This window comes from Ochlerotatus camptorhynchus, unplaced genomic scaffold (genome assembly GCF_037179485.1).
Source record: "Ochlerotatus camptorhynchus isolate MF236.1 unplaced genomic scaffold, CSIRO-AGI_Acam_v1.1 ptg000370l, whole genome shotgun sequence".
In the NCBI taxonomy this organism is placed as follows: Eukaryota; Metazoa; Arthropoda; class Insecta; order Diptera; family Culicidae; genus Ochlerotatus; species Ochlerotatus camptorhynchus.
In genome coordinates, this window is record NW_027040858.1 from 1660842 (window position 1) to 1683692 (window position 22851).

At 43.0% G+C, this 22851-nt stretch overlaps 1 protein-coding gene across 1 annotated transcript; it reads right to left on the minus strand.

Moving 5' to 3' along the window:
• Nucleotides 1–7104: 7104 nt before the first annotated feature.
• Nucleotides 7105–7971, minus strand: LOC135710043 (uncharacterized). The gene has a single exon (XM_065232494.1). It carries the CDS (start codon nucleotides 7969–7971, stop codon nucleotides 7105–7107), a length of 867 nt encoding a protein of 288 aa, XP_065088566.1.
• Nucleotides 7972–22851: the final 14880 nt, after the last annotated feature.

The following is a 22851-nucleotide window of genomic DNA, read 5'->3' on the forward strand; positions in this document are numbered from 1 at the left end:
CCCCACACGCATCAATATATTGACGCGAAGGGGAATTATTGACAATAATATTGATGATGTGAATTCAGAAATATTGTCAATCTCGATGTATTGACGTCAATATATAATGTATTGACAATACGATTATTGTCAATAAAAGCAATCGTGTAGGGTCCACTTCAGATAAAATAGCTTCAAGGGTAGCCATTCTAAAAGGGGATCGAATGATGCATCTGTTTGGGCCCCGTAAGTCAACGACTAGCCGTATGTCGTTTTTACCTTTAGGTACCACAAGTAGTGAAGAGCAGAAGGATTTGTCCATATCGTTGGTAACCTTCTCGATAATCCCGGACGCCAGTAATTCTTCAAGCCAAGCCGCTCTGTATCCTCTTTGAAGGGATGTAGGGAATGAGAGCAGTGCAGGCAGCGATATATCTAGAGCGAGAAAGATAGCTAGAGACAGGGCTGGCAAATGTCATTTTTAATCGAGGGGGACGACTCTATCTACGATGCAGGAAATATTATGTTTTGCTGTGGCTAGCTGCGCGTACGCTGAGTAGATAAAAAGAAGATTTATCACGATTTTGAAGATTTCCTGCAAAAGATGATGCGCGATGCAAGTAGATGCGAGAAATGAAAGAAGATTTTTCAAAGATTTATTGGCTAGTGTGAGATTTTTTGAGCATCTAGAATTGAGATTTAGATGTGTCGCCCCCCTAGTTTTTAATGAAAGATCTCACGCGATATTTAAAGAGATACTTCTGTCACTATCGTTGGATGAGAAAACGATGATAGAGATTTTCTTCAAAATCTCATCGATTTTTTTTTCATGACAGAACGTGAGAGTGTTGAGATCAACGTAATAACTAGCTCATTTATTGCTATTACAGTTACTTGTACCGAGGAAATCATAATAATAAATTCACTCTACCGATTACATACGGTTAATCTAAATCAGCAAGAAATGTTGAAGTCAAAACCGCATAAGAATTATCCTCATGAGTGCTTGATCATTGGAAAATGACAAGAAAGCTAATGATCGGTAGTTTCGTCTCGTGTTAGTGAGAGGACCTGTTTTCTCATTGTCACATGACGGCTGTGATATTTACCAGCTCTGGCTAGAGAGAGTAAACGTATAGGAAGAGCAAAAAAAAGGTATTTTTTATCTAGTTCGTTTATTTGTAAGGCTCAATCACGTTAGCTTTACGGAGCCGATAATTCATTGTTCTTTGTTTGTAACAAAATTCACTTAATTCTATGTCTAGTAGGAGTTGGGCCGAATACTCGTGGCTTTTTTTTTCCTCTGTTCGGGACATAAAACCACTGCGACCAGTAATTTGATTTATTGTAGTATATCCCGTGTCCTTAGTTTAGTGCATGTCGTATTACTCCATCACTATTGAGAAATGATGAAGTATTCGGTTTTGATACAGTTGTCATTCTTGCCTTTATCGCAAGGAATCGATTCTAATTGAAAGGTCCCGCTATTTATACCCTTCGGAGTGTTGAAACACCCTCCAAAGGCGCGCCCCTTTGTCAGTCAAAATTGGATTCCTTAGCAAAAAAAAACAAGACATGACACCGATAATGACCATGCATCAGAACCCTAGTCTTAACCACTTCAAACTAGGAAACAACGAATAGAAGATTAGGAATCACATAGGTGAAGACTAACTAACTCATTTTTTCCTTGTTTCAAGATCATCCTCGGTCCACGCAACCCGAGGACTTATCACTATCAACAAGGCATAAAAAGTAACAAGGACTAAGATGTGTTCCTTTGATTACTGTAAAATCCTGTTCCCCTAGTTTGAAGTAGTCAAGACTAGGAATCGGTGGTAGATCTTACATCCCGTAACGTACCACGAAAAGGTGATCTACCCACGTTACGGGGCATACTCGTGGCTTACTCGTGGCTTACTCGAGGTTAGAGGGGTACATTGTCGAAGGATAGGAAAAGGGGAGGAGCTTGGGGTAGGGTTTCGTTGTCTCATCAGAGTGATGTCGCCAGTATGAACGGTAGTGTGGTTCTAGATTCGTCTGGAGTTCGACCGGCTATGGTGACCAGTGGGCGACGATGAGACTCATCGAGACGGGGGACAAGACAAACAAAAACTAATAAAGAGATACAAAAGACAAACGAATTAAATTCTTATACTAGACATTTGCAGAAACACATAAATCGACTGCATATAGCAGAGATCGCGGGTACCCAACACGTCTCTGATAGGAATATAGGGTTGTCTTCCTTGGGCCTCAAAAAAAAAGGTACTAAGTAGGGGCTGAAAATAAAGGTGGTCATACTCTAATAACAGGCCTGATAGGACTAGGAACTGTAAATAACAATTAAAATTTCAAATGTACTAAAGTTGAAAAGACGCATCAGTCGTATGAATAGCTTTGAAGACGAAACACGGCAACATAATTTACATATAAAGCAAAATCCGAAAAATGGTCATGTCAGGACGGTCAGGCCACGAAAATGGCACGGTTCGGTAAGTTGAAACCTATGGTCACTGGAAATTTTGAATGTTGGGAATGATCCTGTCATGGACCGAAAGGTGAAAAGGATATTGAAGGAAAACCCGAACAGTGCTCGTAAATAGGAATGTCAGCTGATTTTGTCCAAAAATAAAAACAGCGTTTGGAGCTGAAATCGTATAAAATAAAAACAGTTTCAAATCGCAACGACAAACAAATTTTGACAAATCAAAATCACGAGCTCAATGTTTGTACTGCGAATATTTGACGAAGATTTAATGCGTTGTTATGGACGATGAAACTTATATCCTGGAGGATTTCAAGCAGCTTCCAGGGCTGGTCTTCTATTCTGTTATGGCCAAAAATGCTACAGCTGAGTATATCAGGCCGAAGAAGGCATCGAAATTTCCCAGAATAATACCTTTTATGGCAAGCAATTTTCACGTGTGGCCGAAAACGTAAATCTTTCGTCAGATTTTCTTAAGGTTCAACTGTACTTCAGTGAACTATTTTTTTTTTATTTCTACAGATAGAAAGTAGGTTCTCCAGGCAAAGTTGTAGAAAATGTAATTTCAAGCAACTTTGCTCAAGACGTCAAGTTGGCATGACATTCGTTTATCAATATAATGAAGTTAGCACCTTAAAAACAGTTTTTTGATCTTTTCTACATTTTGATTTCGTTATATCTCTTCAGCATGTTCTCCAAAGTTTTAGAAAATAGTAAAATATACAAATATTGTCCAAGACACCAAGCTTCTAAATCTTTATTTTTGAGAGATATTTTGATTTTTAAGCAAAAAGTAGCTCATTTTCAAAACTTTATGACTAAGCTAGCTGCAAGTGGCTGCACTTGCAACAAGTTTCATTTTAAAGCATGAAAAACGAACTTTATTTTTTGTGGAGATCATTTATATCTGTTAGTATCCTGAAAGCTGAGGTGGGTTTTAGTATACATGAAGCTATGATTATATATGGCAATATTTGGTTGTTAAATTGCTAATTGTAAACAGGTTGAACTCCAGCGAAATGCGATCTTGACGTGAACAAAAAAATATTGGCGGACATTGGCTTATAATCTCAAAATTCAGATGAACTGAAGTTCAAGGTGCTACAAGATGCCTGAAATTTAATGGAACAACTATTAAATGCGACGAATGTTCAGATTTCAACTTTTGAATGATTTATAGATTTTTTTTTTAGCATTTTCATAGACAGGTATATGAGAAATTTAATTTATTGATCGTGGTATTTTTTGAAACTATACCATTTCTTAAATTAAATCCTTGCAAGATGGGTATGCTTATTTTACCTTAGACTTAAAGGACCACATGCATGAACTACCTGGATGAATTGTGGAAATCTAAGACCGATGAAAAATTCCGATTTTTGGCAAAAGTATATTCTATTGTTGAAACAATAACATTGAATACCTTTGTGATGTCACTATCATACGTCTGCAAGCAGGTCACTTGCTTTATAACATTTATTCTACTGTTAATTACTGACAAGTTCGAATGTTTTGACTTTCTAGCGTCTTCGTCCTGCATTTTTAGATCTCAAGCAAGACTAGTTTAATTTTGTTTAAACTTAGGATCTTAAATAGCTTCATGTTAATTTGAAATGCTATAAACATCAATATATGACATGATAAGAGCGTCCTCATTCTATCACAACCCTTCACCAGTCCCACCAGCTGTGCTTGATTAATTTCCATTCTAATGACTTATTTGTTTACACGCTCCCCACACGCAACCAGTCTCACTCGCACGCAACGAAATCCAGTTCACAGTTTAAGCAACTTCGGTTTTTAATTCATAAACAGCCGACAGCAGCTGCAGCCGCCACAGATCAAGGCGGCAAGATTGATGAATTAAATCAACTTGCCTTTTGGCGCGTTCGCCAGGCGTTTTTATCAATCTCCGACCACGCATTTTTCATGATCTATGTTTGCAGAAGCTGTCGACCGACCGACCGACCGCGGTAGGGTAAATCAGCGGTTTTCCGACACACCTGTCGCCAGCGGCCGCAAGTGACACTCCAATTTTGCTCGCCAATCAATAAGGGTTAGACCCTTTGCGACGGATGCTGATCAATGAACCGTCGTCGTCTGCTTCACTCGCAATTCAGGTTCAATTGAAAATCAACGCTCTGTTTGTGTCTGTCGGGCTGTCTAGCCTGTTGCCCTGCCTGCCGCCGCGTCTATTTATGCTTGTATCTACACGAGTCACGTGTAACGGTACGCTGCGTAAAGACACCTGACGACTAAACGGTGAGTTGTACCTGAAGGGGTGGAACTGGTTCTAGAGACTGAGGCAGTTATCGCAAAACACGCTGCTGGAGAGAACATGAGTGCGATTGACAATACTCGGCTCGGATCGACTTGCTACTCTACATGTGGGTTGCGAAATTGGCGTAATCTGTCACAAGCAGCAACCGAGCACTGCAACGGGACCATATTTGGCGGTGTACTGCCGCCGAGAAGCACACCGACAAACACCCTGAGCTACATACATTTCCCCTTCTTGGCAGAATAATCGAAGGAGAAAAGGCCAAAACGTCACTTCATCATCAGATTGGAATTTTATTGACATGCTTCGTGTCTCAATTTCGCACCCAGAAAGGCTAATTGAATTTGCGACTGGAATTGGAAAACAATTTGTCCTACAGTCGACCCCCAAAGGAGGTCTGATCACTCGCAGATATGAGTTTATTAGTTCAGATGGATTTTCAAAAACTCGTTTTCCCGACTCGAAGCTCATAAATCTCCTCAACCGCGAGCCAGCCTTGACCTTCCGCGAACAATGTACGACGGTCTCTGGTATTTATGCGCTACAGGTGGAAGCGGCTGGTACAAGTTTCCATAACCCAGTTCTTTATGCGTTGCTTTCTTCCATTCCATTGAATATCTCACCCGTCAGGAGATCGATTTATAAAAAAGGGTTTATCGCACGCAAAAAAAAAAGGCTGCCATTCTTTTCATCTGTTCACTTACCTTGCCGACAGCCAGTTGATGGTATGGTCAGTTAAGTAGGTACGTCCCAGAAGATGGAATAAACCATCGAAACGACTGAAAGTAGACGCATAATATCGTTAACCCCCTGGTAAATTAATTCCATACATTAAGCTGATTTCCAGCAACAACAGTGATATAAATGGAGCCAATATTCTATAGGAATCTTGCAAAATAGCCGTCTTATGTAAAACATTATAATATCGAGAATTTATTATCGATGCACAGTGGTTTAAAAGTGCAATGCTGCAATATTCATTCACAAACAGCTTAGTACATAGATTAGAACATGAATTGATTATCCATTTGATTTTGACCTAATGCTCGTCCTATTCCTACCTGACGTGTATGAGACCAGCGACCTTGCACATGTGGTAACCTGCCAAATGCTGAATCTAAGTTTTGTTTCTTTATTTGTACCCAATTCATATTAAATTACATTTCATTATAAATTAGTTGCTCAAGTTACTACAGTAACTTACCAGCCTTCATTTTCAAGATATATATCTAAGTGTTTTTACATTGTGCTTGCCTTGACAATTCAGTATTTTAAACAGGTTTTCTAAACCTGCATGTCAGTACAACACGAGGGGGGCGACACATCTAAATCTCAAGTTTAGATGCTCAACAAATCTCACACTAGCGAATCAATCTTCGAAAAATCTTCTTTCATTTGTCGCATCTACTTGCATCGCTCATCATCTTTTTGCAGGAAATCTTCAGAATCGTCATCAATCTTCTTTCTATCTACTCAGCGTGCGCGCAGCTTGCCACAGCAAAACACAATCTTTTTTGCATCATAGATAGAGTCGTCCCCCTCGGTACAACATTTGAAATCTTAAAACTAAAAACTAAAACTAAATATTATCTAATTATAAAGGGAATAAATGGTTGCAATCAGTATTGGAAAAGTTCGCGATATTTCACGAAGTTCACCAAGGGAAAAAAATCGTGAGTCATAGTGATTTTTTGCGAACTTTTCCATCACTGGTTGCAATTGAGGATTGCAGCGGTTGGAGTGTGTAGAATCACAGCATTGGTTGTCAGGATAACTTTATTTGTTTACATCAAACCTTCACCGGAGCAAGCACGTCGCGAATGGATCCTGCACGTTCGAAACGAAAATCCCGGTCTATCCGCTGCTGTCAGTATTCGTTACAATTCCTGGGCAGGAATTTTACACTTCCGGTGACCGGAAGAGTGCTCCGGAAGAATGTAAAATCAAAAGGAAGTCGGAATTCCTCTAAAAGCTACATACTTGTCTTACAAGTAATCTGCAGTTGTGAGGTGAAAAGCGAAACTTTCGTTACTTCTGGGACCATCAACCAGTAAATTTACCAGGAGGGATGCCTACGGAAGAGGCTACTGTCTTTTCTGGAGCAACATGAGGTGAATTGCCTATTCTGGCCGGATGTTCTTCACACGCTACTCCTCCAAAGAATGCGTACTAAGGTTTCGGCATGTGTTTAGGTGCTTCTGTTGGCAGTGACGACAGACGTGCGATGTGGCCAGGACTCAAACAATTCAGGCACAACCTTGCTTTGAACACAACTTCGCTGCGCTCGGGAACTTGAAGAACGTTGGAATTTGCCGCAGACGAATGCAGAATGCCACGATCCACTGCAAAATGGGCACTAGCTTGAAGATCTCACGGTACTGTGACACACGGATGACTTCGACGACCGTTGATCAGAATGGAACGGCTTCTCGATGGAGTTCGTCGGGGCGACGGATTCCAGCACTGCACAATGATTTAGAAGGAAACCGATTAGGTTTTCATACGTCGGTACACCCTTTGCGTTGTGGTGTGCTTCCCACTGCCGTAGAGTGGCAGGATCCAGTCGGGAATACACCATGTATGCGAGAATCGTACTCCATGCAGCAGTTTCTTCGCCGAACTTCTTTAGCATTTGCAGGTTCTTCTCGAAAACGCTGATGAGATTGCTCAGTCCGTCGTAGCTTTCTCGCTTGAAGCCTTCCACGACAAAAAGGGAGTCCAGATGTGCCTTCACAATCAGCTTCTTGTTCTCGTAGCGGGACTCAAGCGCCTTCCACGCTACGCTGTAATTCACCGACAGATAGCTGAACCTGTCCATATCGGTTAGCTGCTTGTTTTCGTGGATCAGGCTGCGGGAACTATCCCGGAACGTAACCCACTCCTTAATCCTCCCACCAAACGACGGAAGGCGAATTTCTGGAAGTTTCACCTTCGAGAATGATGCTTCGGATCGGTCACCAAGGTGACCATTTCCGACTGACATCAATGTAGATGATAGTGGGGTCTGCTTCGACAACAAACTGCCCTTCACGAAGTAATATCGCTCCTCGAAACTACTCAAAGCTAGCAGATTTCCCTTCTCCTGCGTTTCCTTGTCAGCATCAGCATCATCAACATCGTCCATCAACAGCTCAATTCGTTCCCATAACTCGTAGAACTCCTTACTGACTGACGCTAGCTGTGCACGGAAGGATACAAATTGATGGTTCCTACGTTGAACCATTAAAACGCGGTTCAGGCCATGCTGGACCAAGCACAGGTGGAGTACTTCTCCCACGACATCGAGGCTGTTAAGCCGTTCAAGGTGGTCCTGTGAGGACTATACGACATGGAAACAGGCGTCCTTTTGGTGGCTAATGGACTGAAGCCGGTCCAAATTCACAAGATGGCCCGCCACAACAAGGCCGTCAAGTACCGCGACCAACTATACCTGGTTCACCTTAAGAAGAACTCAACAACTTTGATGGACCTCCAGGGCATCCACGTCCTGTTCAACATAGTGGTGAAATGGGAGCGGTACAAGCCGGTCAGACGTGGAGTCACCCAATGCTCGAACTGCCTGCTATTCGGGCATGTAACGAAGAATTGCCATATGGTCAGCCGCTGCATCAAGTGTGGCAAACAACACCGATCCCATTTGCGCCAACTGCGGTGCTGATCACAAAGCTACAAGCTGCAAGTTCGTGGTTCACCGCAGCGGAACTAATGTGGAACACCATCAAGAACAAATCCGACCAGCTCCAAGCTGTGGCTACCTTCATGCTCAGTTATGGACCGTGAAACCATCAAGATCGCCAACTGGAACGCTTGCTCGCTCAAGAGCAAGATCATCGAGTTCGTTGACTTCCTCAACAAACAAAACATCGATATTGCCGTTATCACCGAAACCCACCTGAAACCGGAGGTAAACATCTACCTTCCTGACTTCCGGCTTCTAAGACTTGATCGTACCAGCTCCGGGGGAGGAGAAGTGGCCATTGCTGTAAGGAGAAACATCTGCTGTCGGCTTCTGCCGAGCTTCCAGCTCAAAACCATCGAAGCTTTAGGGGTAGAAATCTCCACTCCTGTCGGCCCTATCACCATCATTGCGACCTACTACCCCAAGCGAGTCACCATCAGGGACGGGTCGGCAGCAGACCTGCGGAGGGACATCATCAAACTAACTCGACGGCGTGAAAAGTACATCATCGCTGGCGACCTTAACGCAAAACACCAGGCTTGGGGGAACAGTTGATGCAACCAAAATGGCACCATCCTGAACGACGACCTGCAAGAGGCTCGCTACGCCATATAAGCGCCAGGCTGTCCCACCCGGTTGAGCTGGTCTGGCGTTCACTCCACGATAGACATCTTCATCAGCATCATGGGAGACAACATCTCGCTACCTGTGACCCATCAGGAGCTGAGTTCGGACCACTATCCGGTGGTGGCCGAAGTAGGCTCATCCGTCAACCGAATCCAAGCTTCCCGACGCAACTACCATCGTGTCAGCTGGGAGCAGTTCCAACACTGTGTCGACTCCACTGTCGACTACGGTGTCCTTCCGGAGACGCCCGAAGACGTTGACCGGTGTCTGCGTTCCATAGGGGAGGTGATATCCTGGGCCAGGGAACAACACGTGCCAGTATCCAGATCTCATCAGACTCCGTAACTCCATCCGAGGCAATACCAGCGTTCTGGTTTACATGTCTTGAAGACCCATTGCAATCGTCTTACAAAAACCATCCAAGCCAGGATGGTGGACCTCAGAAATCAAGATTTTGCTAACAAGATCCGATCTCTCCCAGATTGTGCACAGCCCTTCTGGAAACTAACGAAAATCCTTAAAAATAATCCAAGACCCATTCCACCTCTGATCCCCTTGGATCGTCCCAGCGACCCAGTGGTTCATCTGATAACTCCTGAAGAAAAGGCTGCCGCGATAGGTCAACACTTCGTCAGCTCCCATAATCTCGGGCAAAACATCGTCAGCCCTCATGAATCTGTAGTTGCTGAAAACGCAACCAATCTTCATCAGATTCCTAACATTTTTCCAGAGGAATCTGAGATTACGGCTGACGAACTGTTGGCCTTTATCAAATCATCTGAAAACATGAAGGCCCCAAGTTTCGACAACATCCTGAATCTGGAACTCAAACACTTGAGTTTCAGATTCTACAACCATCTGGCACTGATTTGTAATCAGTGCCTCAGACTTGGCTACTTCCGCTTGTGTTGGAAGTCAGCTAAAGTCATGCCCATCCGGAAACCTGGAAAGGATCCGTCCTCTCCTTCAAGTTATCGACCAATCAGCCTTCTCTCAGGGTTATCAAAACTGTTCGAAAGAGCAGTCTACCAGCGGCTCCTAACATCTGCCGAACAAAACAACATCTTACTCGAGGAACAGTTTGGTTTTCGGAAAGGTCGTTCGACCGTCCACCAGCTGACTCGAGTGACAAACATTCTCAGGCGGAACAAGTCTGTTTCGAAAACATCTGCCATGGGGTTGTTGGACGTTGAAAAAGCGTTCGACAATGTCTGGCATGATGGTTTGGTGTTCAAATTGCAGCACTACGGTCTTCCAATCTTCCTAGAGAAGATAATATACAACTACCTATCGAACGGGACGTTCCGAGGCATCGCATCGAATAGCATTCGATGCGACATCGGTGCTGGAGTTCCTCAAGGAAGCATCCTTGGCCCCATTCTATTCAACCTGTTCACCTCCGATATGCCGGCTCTCCCTGATGGTGGATCGTTGTCTCTGTTCGCAGATTACACATCCATCGTATACAAGGGTTGGGTCATAGGAGCTCTGACTGCCACACCTGGACGTCCTGTCTGAATATTTCAACAGCTGGAAGATCCGTATCAACGCGGTAAAGACCCAGGTCATCGTCTTTCCACACTCTAAATCTCCCAGACTTGTTCCGTTGGAGATTAATAAGATCTGTCTGAACGGCACAGTGGTGGAATGGTCGAAAGAGGTAGCCGGAAGTGAAAGTGAATGTGAAGTGTATTGAATACACCAAATATTTAGTCAATGAAAATGAATATTTCAGGCACTGATCACCGGATCTCAATCCTTTGGGGGAGATGTCGGTTGCGCCGGATTGGGGATCGGATGCATTGTTTGCGGGAGCGGATGCGTCCCTTCGAGTGAGTAATCGAGATTTATTTTCATCGTTCCCATTTGCCAAAGGGATGACCTCGATCGCGTGAGGCATTAGAGTGATGCAAAATTTGAAATTTTCGCTCCACAGTACTTAAACGATTCCAAATCGGATCCTGACTAACCTCTCAAAATTTGAACACATTTAGTGAGAGACTGAGATGGCACAAACCATTTGAAATTTGTATGGGAATTACTATGGTAAAACCAAGATTTTTGTTCATGTCTATCTAATAATTCACCATATCGGTCTGCTTTAAAAGCTTTCAACTGTACTTGTAGAAAATTTTCTCAGCTACAACTTCACTGAAGACACTTTTTGATAAAATGCAAGTATCGAATGTTATCAATGGTTCAATGCGCTGATGTCCTATGACCATGCTCAATCAACTGCTCAGCAGGCAACATTGGTGTTTCTGGGCGTTGAATAGGACACAAACATCATGGCTACTATGCCACACTGCAAAATACAGTGTTGCCTACAGAGCAGCTGCTTGATCATGTCATAAGTTTACTAATCTCTTAAATAATCAATAACTTTTTCCTGTCTCGTTTTATACAGAAACGATCTTCAACAAAGTTGTAGCTGAAAAAATTTTCTATAAGAATGGCTATCGAATTGTTTCGCAGCTCAATATGGAAAAAGACTAGAAGGCAATGAACAAAAAGTTGAGATTTCCTATAGTAATTTACATGTAAACTTCAAATGGCTTGTGCGAAGGCTGTTTCTAACCAAATGAGTTGTAACTTTGGGAGGCTAATCAGAACCCGATTTATTTATTTCTACTTGTCAACAGATAAAATAGTTACCCTAATGACAATTTTCTATATCTAAACATCAAAACTGCTTCAAACACAAAATTAACGCAAACATCTCTTAAAGCTACGCTTATTTTTCTCGCGGGACACATTAAAATCGAACACATAATAACAACTATTGAAAACGCGGCACATACTCAACATTGGTTCGTGTACGCCATAGTTGGTCCTCGAACGCCGGTTGTTGAAGAACGCATGCAGCCGGAGGTCCCGTCGTTGAGTGTTGATGTCAAGAAGACTGAGAAGTGTGGAGCAGTCGACGTTCCCTTGCAGAAGATCCGCAACGAAACAAGCCTTCGCCACATTACGCCTTCCTTCCAAGAGCTCCAGGTCGATGAGGTTACAGCCCAAGCAACACGGCTTGTCATAAAGAAGTTGAACATACATTTTAATGACTTACGTAAAGAATTAATAATACTGTAATATACGTCATTAAATACATTTATATAACCTAAAAAGCGCAAGTCGCGGAGCTTATACAACTAAATACTGGTCTTATAACATGTTTTGGAAACATCATAAAAACCGGCGGCAAAAAAAAACATCAAAAAAGAACTTGAGCATGGGATTCGATCACTGGTCCTTGGCGTGGTAGACTTACTACTTCCTAACTAGACCAACTCCGCTTGATGAGAGGTTTGTTATAAGTATCTATCATGTTCTTGCCAATGGCATGAAAATTATATTCTCGTTCAACACGCTTTCAATCCGTCATAAAGATGTTTTGTTAGCAGCAAAGCGTACATCTAATTGCCAGAGTGTTATTTTAAAGTATTTTCAACTCCTTATAAGACAACCTGCACATTTTCAGTTATATTAATTTATGAGATGTAATAAACAAGTGTTTTCAACTTTCTTTATAACAAACCTTCGAATACCTCATAAGAAACTGTCAATCACTGCGTGAAGAGACAGTCCGGCTCAATGGCGCCGTCAATGTTTACGTCAATCTGGAAAGTTCAGAATCTCTTCAAGAACTTTATAAATTCAACTAAGATTGATTTTGTATTCGACAAGTTTTATGGTGGTATTAAAACAGTAAGATGCACGTTTAAATAACATTTAAAGATAAAAGCAATAAAAACTATTTTGGAAAATGTTGAATCTAGGAAGTATGAAAAAAAAACATCTATAAACCTCATATATAACGTGGGATGTTTTCTACATCACTTATAATACATTTATATAACAAGCCGTTCTAAATATTTTTCAAAAAGATGTTTTATGTGTTACTTGGGAGCGACTTTCATAGCTCGGCAAGTTACGCGGGTCGCGCCAACGAAGGTGTCGCAACGCAAAGCGAATAAATTTTCGCTGAACAGCTTCAATTCTATGGATGGCATTCTGATAGAATGGCGACCAAACAACGGCAGAGTATTCCAGTATAGGTCGAACCAGGGAACAGTATAAAGCCTTCAGGCAATACACGTCCTTGAAGCTTTTGGCGAAACGGAATAAAAATCCTAGCTGCGATGAAGCTTTAGATACAACATAATCAATGTGATCATTCAACGTTAATTTGCAATCGAGCATGACTCCCAAGTCCTTGACAGTCGATTCGTGTTTCAAGCTTATTCCTCTTAAGGTGTAATCGTGGAAATGCATCGCCCGTTTACGGCCAAAGGAGATGACCGAGCACTTGGACACATTTAAAGACATCCTGTTTATCCGGCACCAATCATCAAAGACTTCAAGTTCTTGGTGGAGGAAATGAGCGTCTTGAGGCCCTTTTATTACGTAGTAGAGCTTCATGTCGTCGGCGTACGAGAGTTTAAGGCATTTGAGGATCAAGTTCACGTCGTTCATATACAACAGGAAAAGCAATGGCCCAGGTGGCTGCCTTGAGGAACACCAGATGTAACAATGAAGGGTGGAGAAGCGTAGTCACCGATCTTAACAGACATAGATCTGCCAGTCAGATAGGAGCGAAGCCAGGTAAGTAGACTCCCATGAACACCCATTTTGTCATATTTAGAGATGGTAATTTCATGGTTCACTCTATCGAAAGCTGCAGAGAGGTCGGTGTATATGGCGTCAACTTGATGGCCACGTTCAATCTCACGAATAATGAACGATGTAAAAACAGTTAGATTAGTCGTCGTCGAGCGCTTAGGCATGAAGCCGTGTTGATCCTGAGAAATACTGTACGAGCAGTCTTGAACCAACTTTTCCAGGACAATTAGCTCGAATAGTTTGGAGATAGCACTCAATGCAGCTATTCCGCGGTAATTGGCGACAGTCTGCTTGCATCCTTTTTTGTGAACAGGGAAAACAAACGAATCCTTCCAACATTCTGGAAAAACTCCGGAGGTCATTGACAAGTTGAAGACCTTAGCTAAGGGCTCTGAAAGAGTGTATAAGCAACGCTTCAGTACTAATGAGGGAATGCCATCTGGACCAGATCCTGTTGATGTTTTCATCTGTTTCCCGGCTGAAATCACCATGTCGCTGTGGAGCAGCAGCAATTTCCTGAGCATCAAGAACTTCGTCTGAAAAAATGCTGCTGAATTGTGTGCGAAACATATTGGCGATATCTGCGACGGAGTTGGCATCAGTAACGCCATCAGTCATATTGGACGGCAATCCCGTTTCTTTCCGTTGCTCGTTCACATATTGCCAGAATTCCTTAGGATTAGCTTTGAGACGACTCTGCAAGTGAGACTGATGTGCGTTGTACAAGCTTGCATTGAGATCTCTGTACTCGTTGTTGGCGCGGACGTAATTAGCCTTCGTAGAATCTGTGTGATATTTACTGTGTTTCCTCAGTGCAACCCTTTTCACCTTTTTCAGATGCTTAAGATCAGAGTTCGACCAGGCGGGTTTGGCAGGTTTACACCGTAGTTTTTTAGGCACAAACTGATCGATAGCGTAGAATATGATACCACACATGGCCGAGGCAGCCAGATTCGCATCCCCGGAGTCTAGTGTCGCATTCCAATCCACATTAGCGAGAAAGTTATTCATTCGCTCGAAGTCTCCTTTGTGAAAGTTGTAGAAGACGGTTTCGGCGTGGTCTTGGAAGCGTTTCTCAGGATCGATTGCAAGCGTCAACAGTAGAGGTGAATGATGTCTGCAGTTTTTGACGAGCGGTGCCGGAGCATGGGTAACAGAGCAGCTTTGTCCCAAATCCTCCCCGACAAAGCACAGATCCAGCAAACGGTTGTTTGCATTCAGAACGCCATTCACTTGCTGAAGCCTTGCGGTTGAATACGCGTCAAGCAAGGAGAGAGAAGCCGGTCTGAATGATGAACGGGAATTGTCAGGAAAGAAGAAGCCGTGAGCATCGCTAAGCCACGATACAGTGCCAAGGTTGAAATCGCCCAAGATGTGTAACCGTTTAGTTACAATGTCCTAGGTTTTAATTTGTGCATGTTGTTTTAGGAAACTGTAGTGTTTGTTTAGTGTCAGTGTTGGGTTAGTAGGATTAGTAGGATTGTAGGTAAAATAGCTATTATTGAAAAATGTATAAATTTGTCTTAGTAGGTAGTTTGAAAATGATATTTGTTTATAAGCTTAATTGGATGTGACAGGATCGAAAGGGTGTTATAATCAACTGTGGTAGAAAAACTCAATAGGCGAAGGAGATGATATGGATGGGTGGTGATAAGCTACAAGGAAGGAAAATGGAGGAAATAATAAGGAACGAATTGAAAACTGGATGGGAAAAGGAGGGCTTTTGATAGCTGGGATGGTCAACCATTGCCCAGAAGTAAACCGGCGTTTGTGCCTAGAAGACGTGAGTGGAGTGCAAAAGTAAAAAAGAAACAAAAAAAAAGAAAAAAAAAAAAAAAAAAAAAAAAAAAAAATTGTGACTATGGCATGACCAGACACTCCCGGGTAACTAGCTCAGTAGCATGAGACCCCTGAACTGTGTCGCAGGGCCGGCATGTTACTGGGTATTCGGAGGGGCTACGCGGACAAAGTATGAAACACAGGAATCTTCACATTTTCTAACATATTTATTTGCTCTTTTCTGTGGCGTGTGGGTGTGGGTTTTCACATGAATGTGGCGTGTATGCGAGAGTTAACGGTACGGTACTCACTGTTGCAGCAGATTCTCCTTCGGCGTCGCGACGCTGGCGTTGGCCCACACGGCTGCTCCTGCACTACCGTGTGGCCGGAAACTTGCGGCGCGGGCTGCAGACAGTGTAGTTGCCGCTTTGGGAGAATGGCGGATCTGGTAGCGTTCATCAGCCACATACGGCTCAGCAGGCGTTGCTGGCTCGTTTGGCTGGCATGCGTCTTCCGTCGTTGACGGCATCGGCTGACCGTGGCATGGCCACCTTGGTCGAGCCGAGACGGGACCCTCCTTGGCAATTAAGGCCACCGGCCTGAGGGAATCGTCCCTGACGGACGATCGAGGATCATTTACTATTAGGCTCGGAAGCCATCTTGACTTCCGAGCCGAGCCGTGTAAAACCGTTTTGCTTACGGTACGAGGTGTACAAAATGTACAAAAGCACAAGAGGTCCTGAACGGAGGCAGGCTTTCCAGCCCAAACCCCACAAGGGGGGGGGGGGGGGGGGTTGTGTTATATATGCACTACACTTCACAATACCGGTCTACACGGACGCCTGATTATTTCTGCCAATTAGAAGGTTTTTTTCTTTTACAACATGGCCACTCGCATGCCTTTTGCCGATCATTCTCCATTTTTAGCTTAATTGTCCTCCCTTTAGTATCGTTCGAGTGTTTTTGCAGCGGTACTAACCCTCTCGCTGCTGTGTGTTGCCTTCTGTCTTTTAAATTAAAATACGTGAATTTTCCAAACAACAACAACTCATACAAACGAAAATCCACGGATTGTAACCAACTGGTTACAGATGACGATGCTGTCCCTGGCATCCATTTGAGAGACAATCCAATCCAGCGAAAGTGCATGCTTCTCAATCAGGCTGTGGTCGTTAACGCGGTCGGGAGGAACGTATATCACGCAGATATAGATTGTACCACTTAGAGTTGAAATTGCAACCCACAGATGCTCAACCGTCGAATCTTCAGGAGGTTTCAGTAAGCGAGATACGAAGCAGGAGCAAATGGCCAGAAGGACTCCACCACCGGAGGTCTTGTTGCTGTTGAGGGTTGATCGATCTTGACGGTAGACGGAATATGTATCGTTAAACAACTGCTTTGACAAAGTGTTGTTATTCAGCCAAGTTTCCGAGAAGGCGTATATGTCGTAGCATGCGTCGCTGCATGCTAGCTGGTATTCGGCGAGTGAGCTGTTCATGCCACCGACGTTCTGGTAGTATAGCAGAATTTGAGATACTGGGACGCATGGAACAGCGGGCTGCAATCTGGAAGTGGAGGCAGCATCAGGCAGAGCAACGTCGAAAGAATAAGGGTACTTGCCGTGGATGGCAGCTTGGAAAGCCCTGTCCCCAGCACTAGACTCAGGGCCGGGACTACTTAGATGGTGGGGGCGTGTGAACTGACCAGGACTGGAACCAGTAGTGGGCGCAGCTGAGCTAGGTGGGTCCAGGGCTTCCATACTGCTTTGTGACGTGCGTCCCAGGCTAGATGAAATGGCGGCTGATGTTCGGCTTGAAACGGAGAATTGGTCGTTGTGATTGAGGGTCTCGGTGTTCTGCAAACGGCATGTCAGCGGGCTTTGGTTCTTCCTGGAAATCACAGGAACGACAGGAAGTAGCTGACCAATGTCAAGATCGGAAGAATACTCGCCAAAATAAGTTGGGTGGAAGATCCCCTCTCCACATCCGACCACAGGCCCGGAACGACGATGATGCGCGGAGACAGCAAGTGGCAGGACTGAGGCGGAGGGATTGGGGACTTCCATGAGGCTTTCTACGATGCGTTCCGAGTTTCGAGATGGAGTTGGCACAGCGGCATTCAAAGTGCTGAAAGTTCGATCGGCATCAGGTATCGAATTTGAATGGTTGAGTGTGTACTTGCCTGTCATAGGAGGTTGGAAGACCCCCAGCCCACATCTAAACTCAGGTCCAGGACGACTGTGATGAACGCAGGCAGGGACGTGCACGACTGTGTTAGAGGAACTGGGGGCTTCCAATAAACTTTCTACAATGCGTCCTGGTTGGCTAGCATGGTACGTCAGGAGTCTAGAAGGCGTTGAACTTGTTACGTCCACGTAACGCGTTAAGTAATTGTTACTGGAAATGGAGGCCGGCTCAGGAAGAGAAAATTTTGATACAAAGCGGTACTTGCCTGTTAGTACAGGCTGGAAGACCTCTTCACCGATTCCGAAACCAGGGCCGGGACGACTTCGGATGAATGGATCTTCAAGCAGCACTGTGGAGCGAAAAAGTCAAATTTTGCATCAGTCTAGTGAAACATGTTCCTCAGTTTTTACGGTTAGGTGCCTACGAATAATGCATTATGATTTTTTTTTTGCATGATTCGTTAAGAAAATAAATGTCGCGATCGAACATACAAGCTTGGCACTTGACCGATTCGTTTTTGATGTTTTGTTAGGTGTGTCTTTAAAACGATCATGAGGGCCGTAGATAAATACTGACGGGTCGTGCTTGATTATGTGGTTTGATGGTTTTGATGCGGTAGTTTGACGCATCGGGGCAATCCGGTGAAATACAGCTATCTCCCGAAAATGCGTTACCCACTGAGTTGCACTCATCGCTTTTTCTCTGCGGGGTTTCAACCTGTCGGTCTGATTTTTTGCATTATAGTAGTGCCAATGGAGAATTAGTCACTCGCAGAAAATCATCAGAGCGCTTGGTTGAAAACCCACCGAGACAGTAGAACTCAGTGGGTAACGCGTTCTTCGGGGGAAAGCTGCATTAAGGAGAAAATAGTCTTTGGAAACGAAATAGAGTTCGGTCGAGATAGCTTAAAAGATGTGCAATATTTGTACGTTGGTAAAATAATCGCGTCACTCTTAGTTTACTTTGTGAAGTAAAGGGCACAGTAGCCAAAAAAAAAACAAAATGTGAAAGTTTTATGGATTTTGTTCCCGTGTTACCTAAGGACCAACTCTAAACAACGAACGCGACGCAAAAATAGAATTTAATGGAGGCATGAGCGCTTTTTCGTAGCTTTTTTGTCTTCAGGTTTAAAAAGATCATTGGCTTATTCTTGCGTAAAGGGCACCGCCCTCGATTTTGAGTTTGAATAAATGCCAGGTCCTATCAGGATACTTACAGTAACATCGCTTGATTATCATGTGTTTTGTGAAACTTAACATCATCAACGGTGACGAGGCCGGTTTTGAATGGTTGCAATAACAACGTGATCGTAGCTTGTATGATATCAATGAGGGGCTTGGTGGCCTTAGAGTGACCATTTTTGCTTACTGAGTTGAACATCATTTATGATTAATCTCAAGCCCCTCCACATTCAAGATTCGTTAATCGCTTTATTTGTTAATGTGAATACATTGGAATAACAACAATTCGATCATTGGTGTGTTGTAATAAAAGGAGCTGCTTACTGAGCAAAATATCGAGGGTTCAATCCCAAGCTCTTTTCCGTTATATGATCGTTATTACGACATCAATTCAGCTTATCGTTTACCAAAACGAACCCTGCTGCAATCCCAACCCTCTTACCCAATATCCCTGTGATTCCTCGTGGAAGTGCAGAGGTGTTCTCGGCTTCCATTAAAGCGAGTGTCACATCAACACATTCCTACCCATTCCTTTCTTGACCTGCGTTCGGGCGCGGCCGGCACTAGTATTGCCTAGTTAGAGATCACCAGTTTTTACACATTGAGGATGATTGCTAGTCCCAAACATCGTCTATTGGTTTTCTGTGTATGTACAGCTGATCTGGCAATAACAGAGTAGCAACCGAGGACGGTCAATCATGCTCATGCTCAAGCAAAATAATCGCATAGCAGTCCCATCCTTAAATTCAATCGTCCATAGTTCAAGTTGAAGATCTGCTTTTTGAATTGCCATATTTTTCACTAATATAAAAAAAACAATAAAGCTTCATTGCAACTGATTTTAACTTTAAAAAATTATCAATAAATTTACAAGGATTTTTAAAATATTTGCAAGGAAATTTTACTTGGTAACTTCGACGGCCATTTACTCAATGCCTACTTTTCCATATGGGACTAATATGCGATTATAGGCAGTATAGTAACAATTAAATTTATTAAAAGTTCTTAATTCGAAAAATAGAAGCGTTTTAAAACTTCTCTCCATGCATAATTTTGAAATCAGCATCATTATGACGATTTTCCAGATGGCAGCGAAAGGCCAAGTTTTATAGGCCTGCTGTTTTATCCCCTCCTGCAAACGCCTATGAAGACGCCACAAAGAAGTGAACTGTAGCATGTGTTATTAATTTAACTGAATGCTAGTAGCTCGTCACGTGCTCCTCAATTATGCTTACTGTGTTGATTTCGCCGGCAACATCAAACATAAAATGCTGACAAATCGTTTTTGGTAGCTACATCAGCAAAAATAATAAAATATAAGTCCACGTGCTATTTCAACCACAGCGGGTGGCGATGTGTTGAGCTATAGCTGTTTACATATGCGTATCCCACAAGTGAGTGATGGGTCAGGAAATTGAAATCCGTTGAATAAGGCAACAGATCATATGAATCGATTGGTGGATGGCTCGATTTCTCCGCTCACAGACCTACGTTGTTCTACGAAAGTTCAATCCTTTTAATTTCCATTCTCGCCGAATGACGTATGACGACCTCCACAGTCCCATTACAGCATGTTACAACGTACTACTAGCTGTGACAAAGCAATCTTAAAATTTTAGAGCTGTTATTACCTACACAAGTTGACACAGCACAATTAGACGGCCGCTATTGGTTCCTCTTATTATCTATATTCAGAGAATAATTACATCCATAACTATACGCATACCGTCGGTCGGTCGGTTGTTCCGTTCTGGCAGCCAACCTTTCAGCACCCTGCCGAAAGAACCCGGCCCGGCAACGAACGGTCGGACAACATCTTGCGCCTTGGACCCCCAAGGTCTCCCGCTGATTGCCTTCTCATGCATAAATATGCACGCATGTTGCACCACAGAGAGTGCAAGAAAATGTGCCCCAGATCATGACACATGAATTTACTGTCAACTGGTGGTCGGTCGGTCGGTCGGTGCACCCATGCAGTCCATGAGTCTGGCTAGAGGGCACACTTGTGAGACAGATTTACGACCCTGAATCCACGTGGTCCAATCGCATGAATGTTCGCAAATCGACCTACGAAAGGGACAGAAATCCACAACGGTCAACGCATGCATATTTGATCGTTTGGAGATTTGAATAAATGCGCATAATTGACTAATGGACGTCAGCTGATGAAGAGAATTGTTGTTCTCAACGAATGGGATAATCCGATCTGGTCGCCTTCGCGCACGTTTCATAAGGCTAACCGTTCAAGAAGGTCGTACATGCCGCAATTGATTTTTTTTTTTTTTGATTTATACTCGTATCATTTTATACACGTGTCAATTTTATGACTTGCAGTTTTTGTTAAATTCATTTATTTTTTTTTCAAATGCGAAAGCTAAATTTAGGACAAACATATTATGAATTAGATTTCTATATTCTCTGTTTGTTCGGAACATATATCCACTGGGTCTTTGATGAAATGGTAGATCTTTTCAGATGCAATATTGATGACGACTTTCAGATATTCTCCCAATATGGCTGATTGATCAAGAAATGCTCAAAATGGATTTCTTTGGAAAAGGAATGGTCCAAGATTCCAATAAAGTCCTCTGCATATTCTTTCAAGACTTCATGCCAACTTCGGCCCAACTCCTACTAGACATAGAAATAAGTGAATTTTGTTACAAACAATAAACAATTAATCCTTTAAATTTGTCGAACCTCTTAACGGAATCCCTTTATGAAGAGCTTTGAGTGGGTTGGTTTATTTCCTTTAAATTCCGTTATAATTGCTTATCATCGCGTATTTCGTTTACTACTTGCATACTTCATCAGTGTCAAGTTGTGGTGTGGTGTGGTGTTGAGTACTTGGCACTGATGAAGTCTGCAAGTTGTTAAAAGCGGTCAGACGGACCACTTCGCTAAGCCTTCGATCCCTGGTCTAGCCAACGGGGATCACTGAGGGTGGGTTCTACAACAACCTCTTTTTTTTTTACTGGCTTTAGCTCGAGCATGAAAGAGGAACCTTCAGGGTCGGCTGTAGGTAGGATTGTTCGATCAAGGAATTGAAGCACTTTCTCTCTTGTTAATTAGCTTTTTATTTCGACTTACTGTGTGTGTGTGTATGTGGGTTGTGTCTCACGATGCGGCCGGTGCAAGCACGAAATGCGGGAAGGTCGCCTTTACCTTGACGCTCGGGGTAATGCCTACGCCGAATTCAAGAGGGACGGATCGTACGCCGGATTGGCGGATCACACTCCTTCAGATGTCGGCGCTAGAGTCCAATCGCACGCCGGAATGGCGGATAACTTGCTGGACCATTCAGGCGATTAATAATGGGTCCTAAGGAAAGAACGTCCCAGGGTGGGTATTAGGAGGGCTACCGGGTATTTTTTTTAACTTTATTCTGTTTTGTGCTATGTCCTTTTACTCCATACCTGATTCTTATTTCACTTCCAAATCAAGTTTGGTAACGGTGATTTCAAATAAACTTCTTTATCTCTGATTTATTTTTATGGAGGATAGCAAACTTAACGCTTCGAAGCTCTGGATAAGAAAGACGCTTATCAAGTTATTACCCGGTAGCTTGACCCTCCTTTTTCCATACCCTTTGTTCATGTTCCCTTTTTGACGTGTCCAGTCCCGGTATCTGTGGCAACTCTTGTTTTCCCTTTTTGGCTCACTTCATACTGTTGTGTAGTGTGTGTTGTGGTGTGAATTGTGTTAACAAATTATGTCCTTATTATTAGCTACTCCGGAGTATTTATCAATTTTTAGCATTAACATTTACTAACATTTATAATTATTTACTTTACTAACCTACTAACAAACAAACATTTAATTAATATGTTACAAAATCTAGGTTAAATAATCTCAACAGTAACAAAGTAGTAGACGAAATACGCGTATCTGTCAAAAGATAAGCAATTATAACGGAATTTAAAGGAAATAAACCAACCCACTCAACGCTCTTCATAATAAACAATGAATTATTGGCTCGTAAAGCCCATTAACGCTCAGGCTTAAAAATTATCCGGATAGGCGTATCCAGTGGA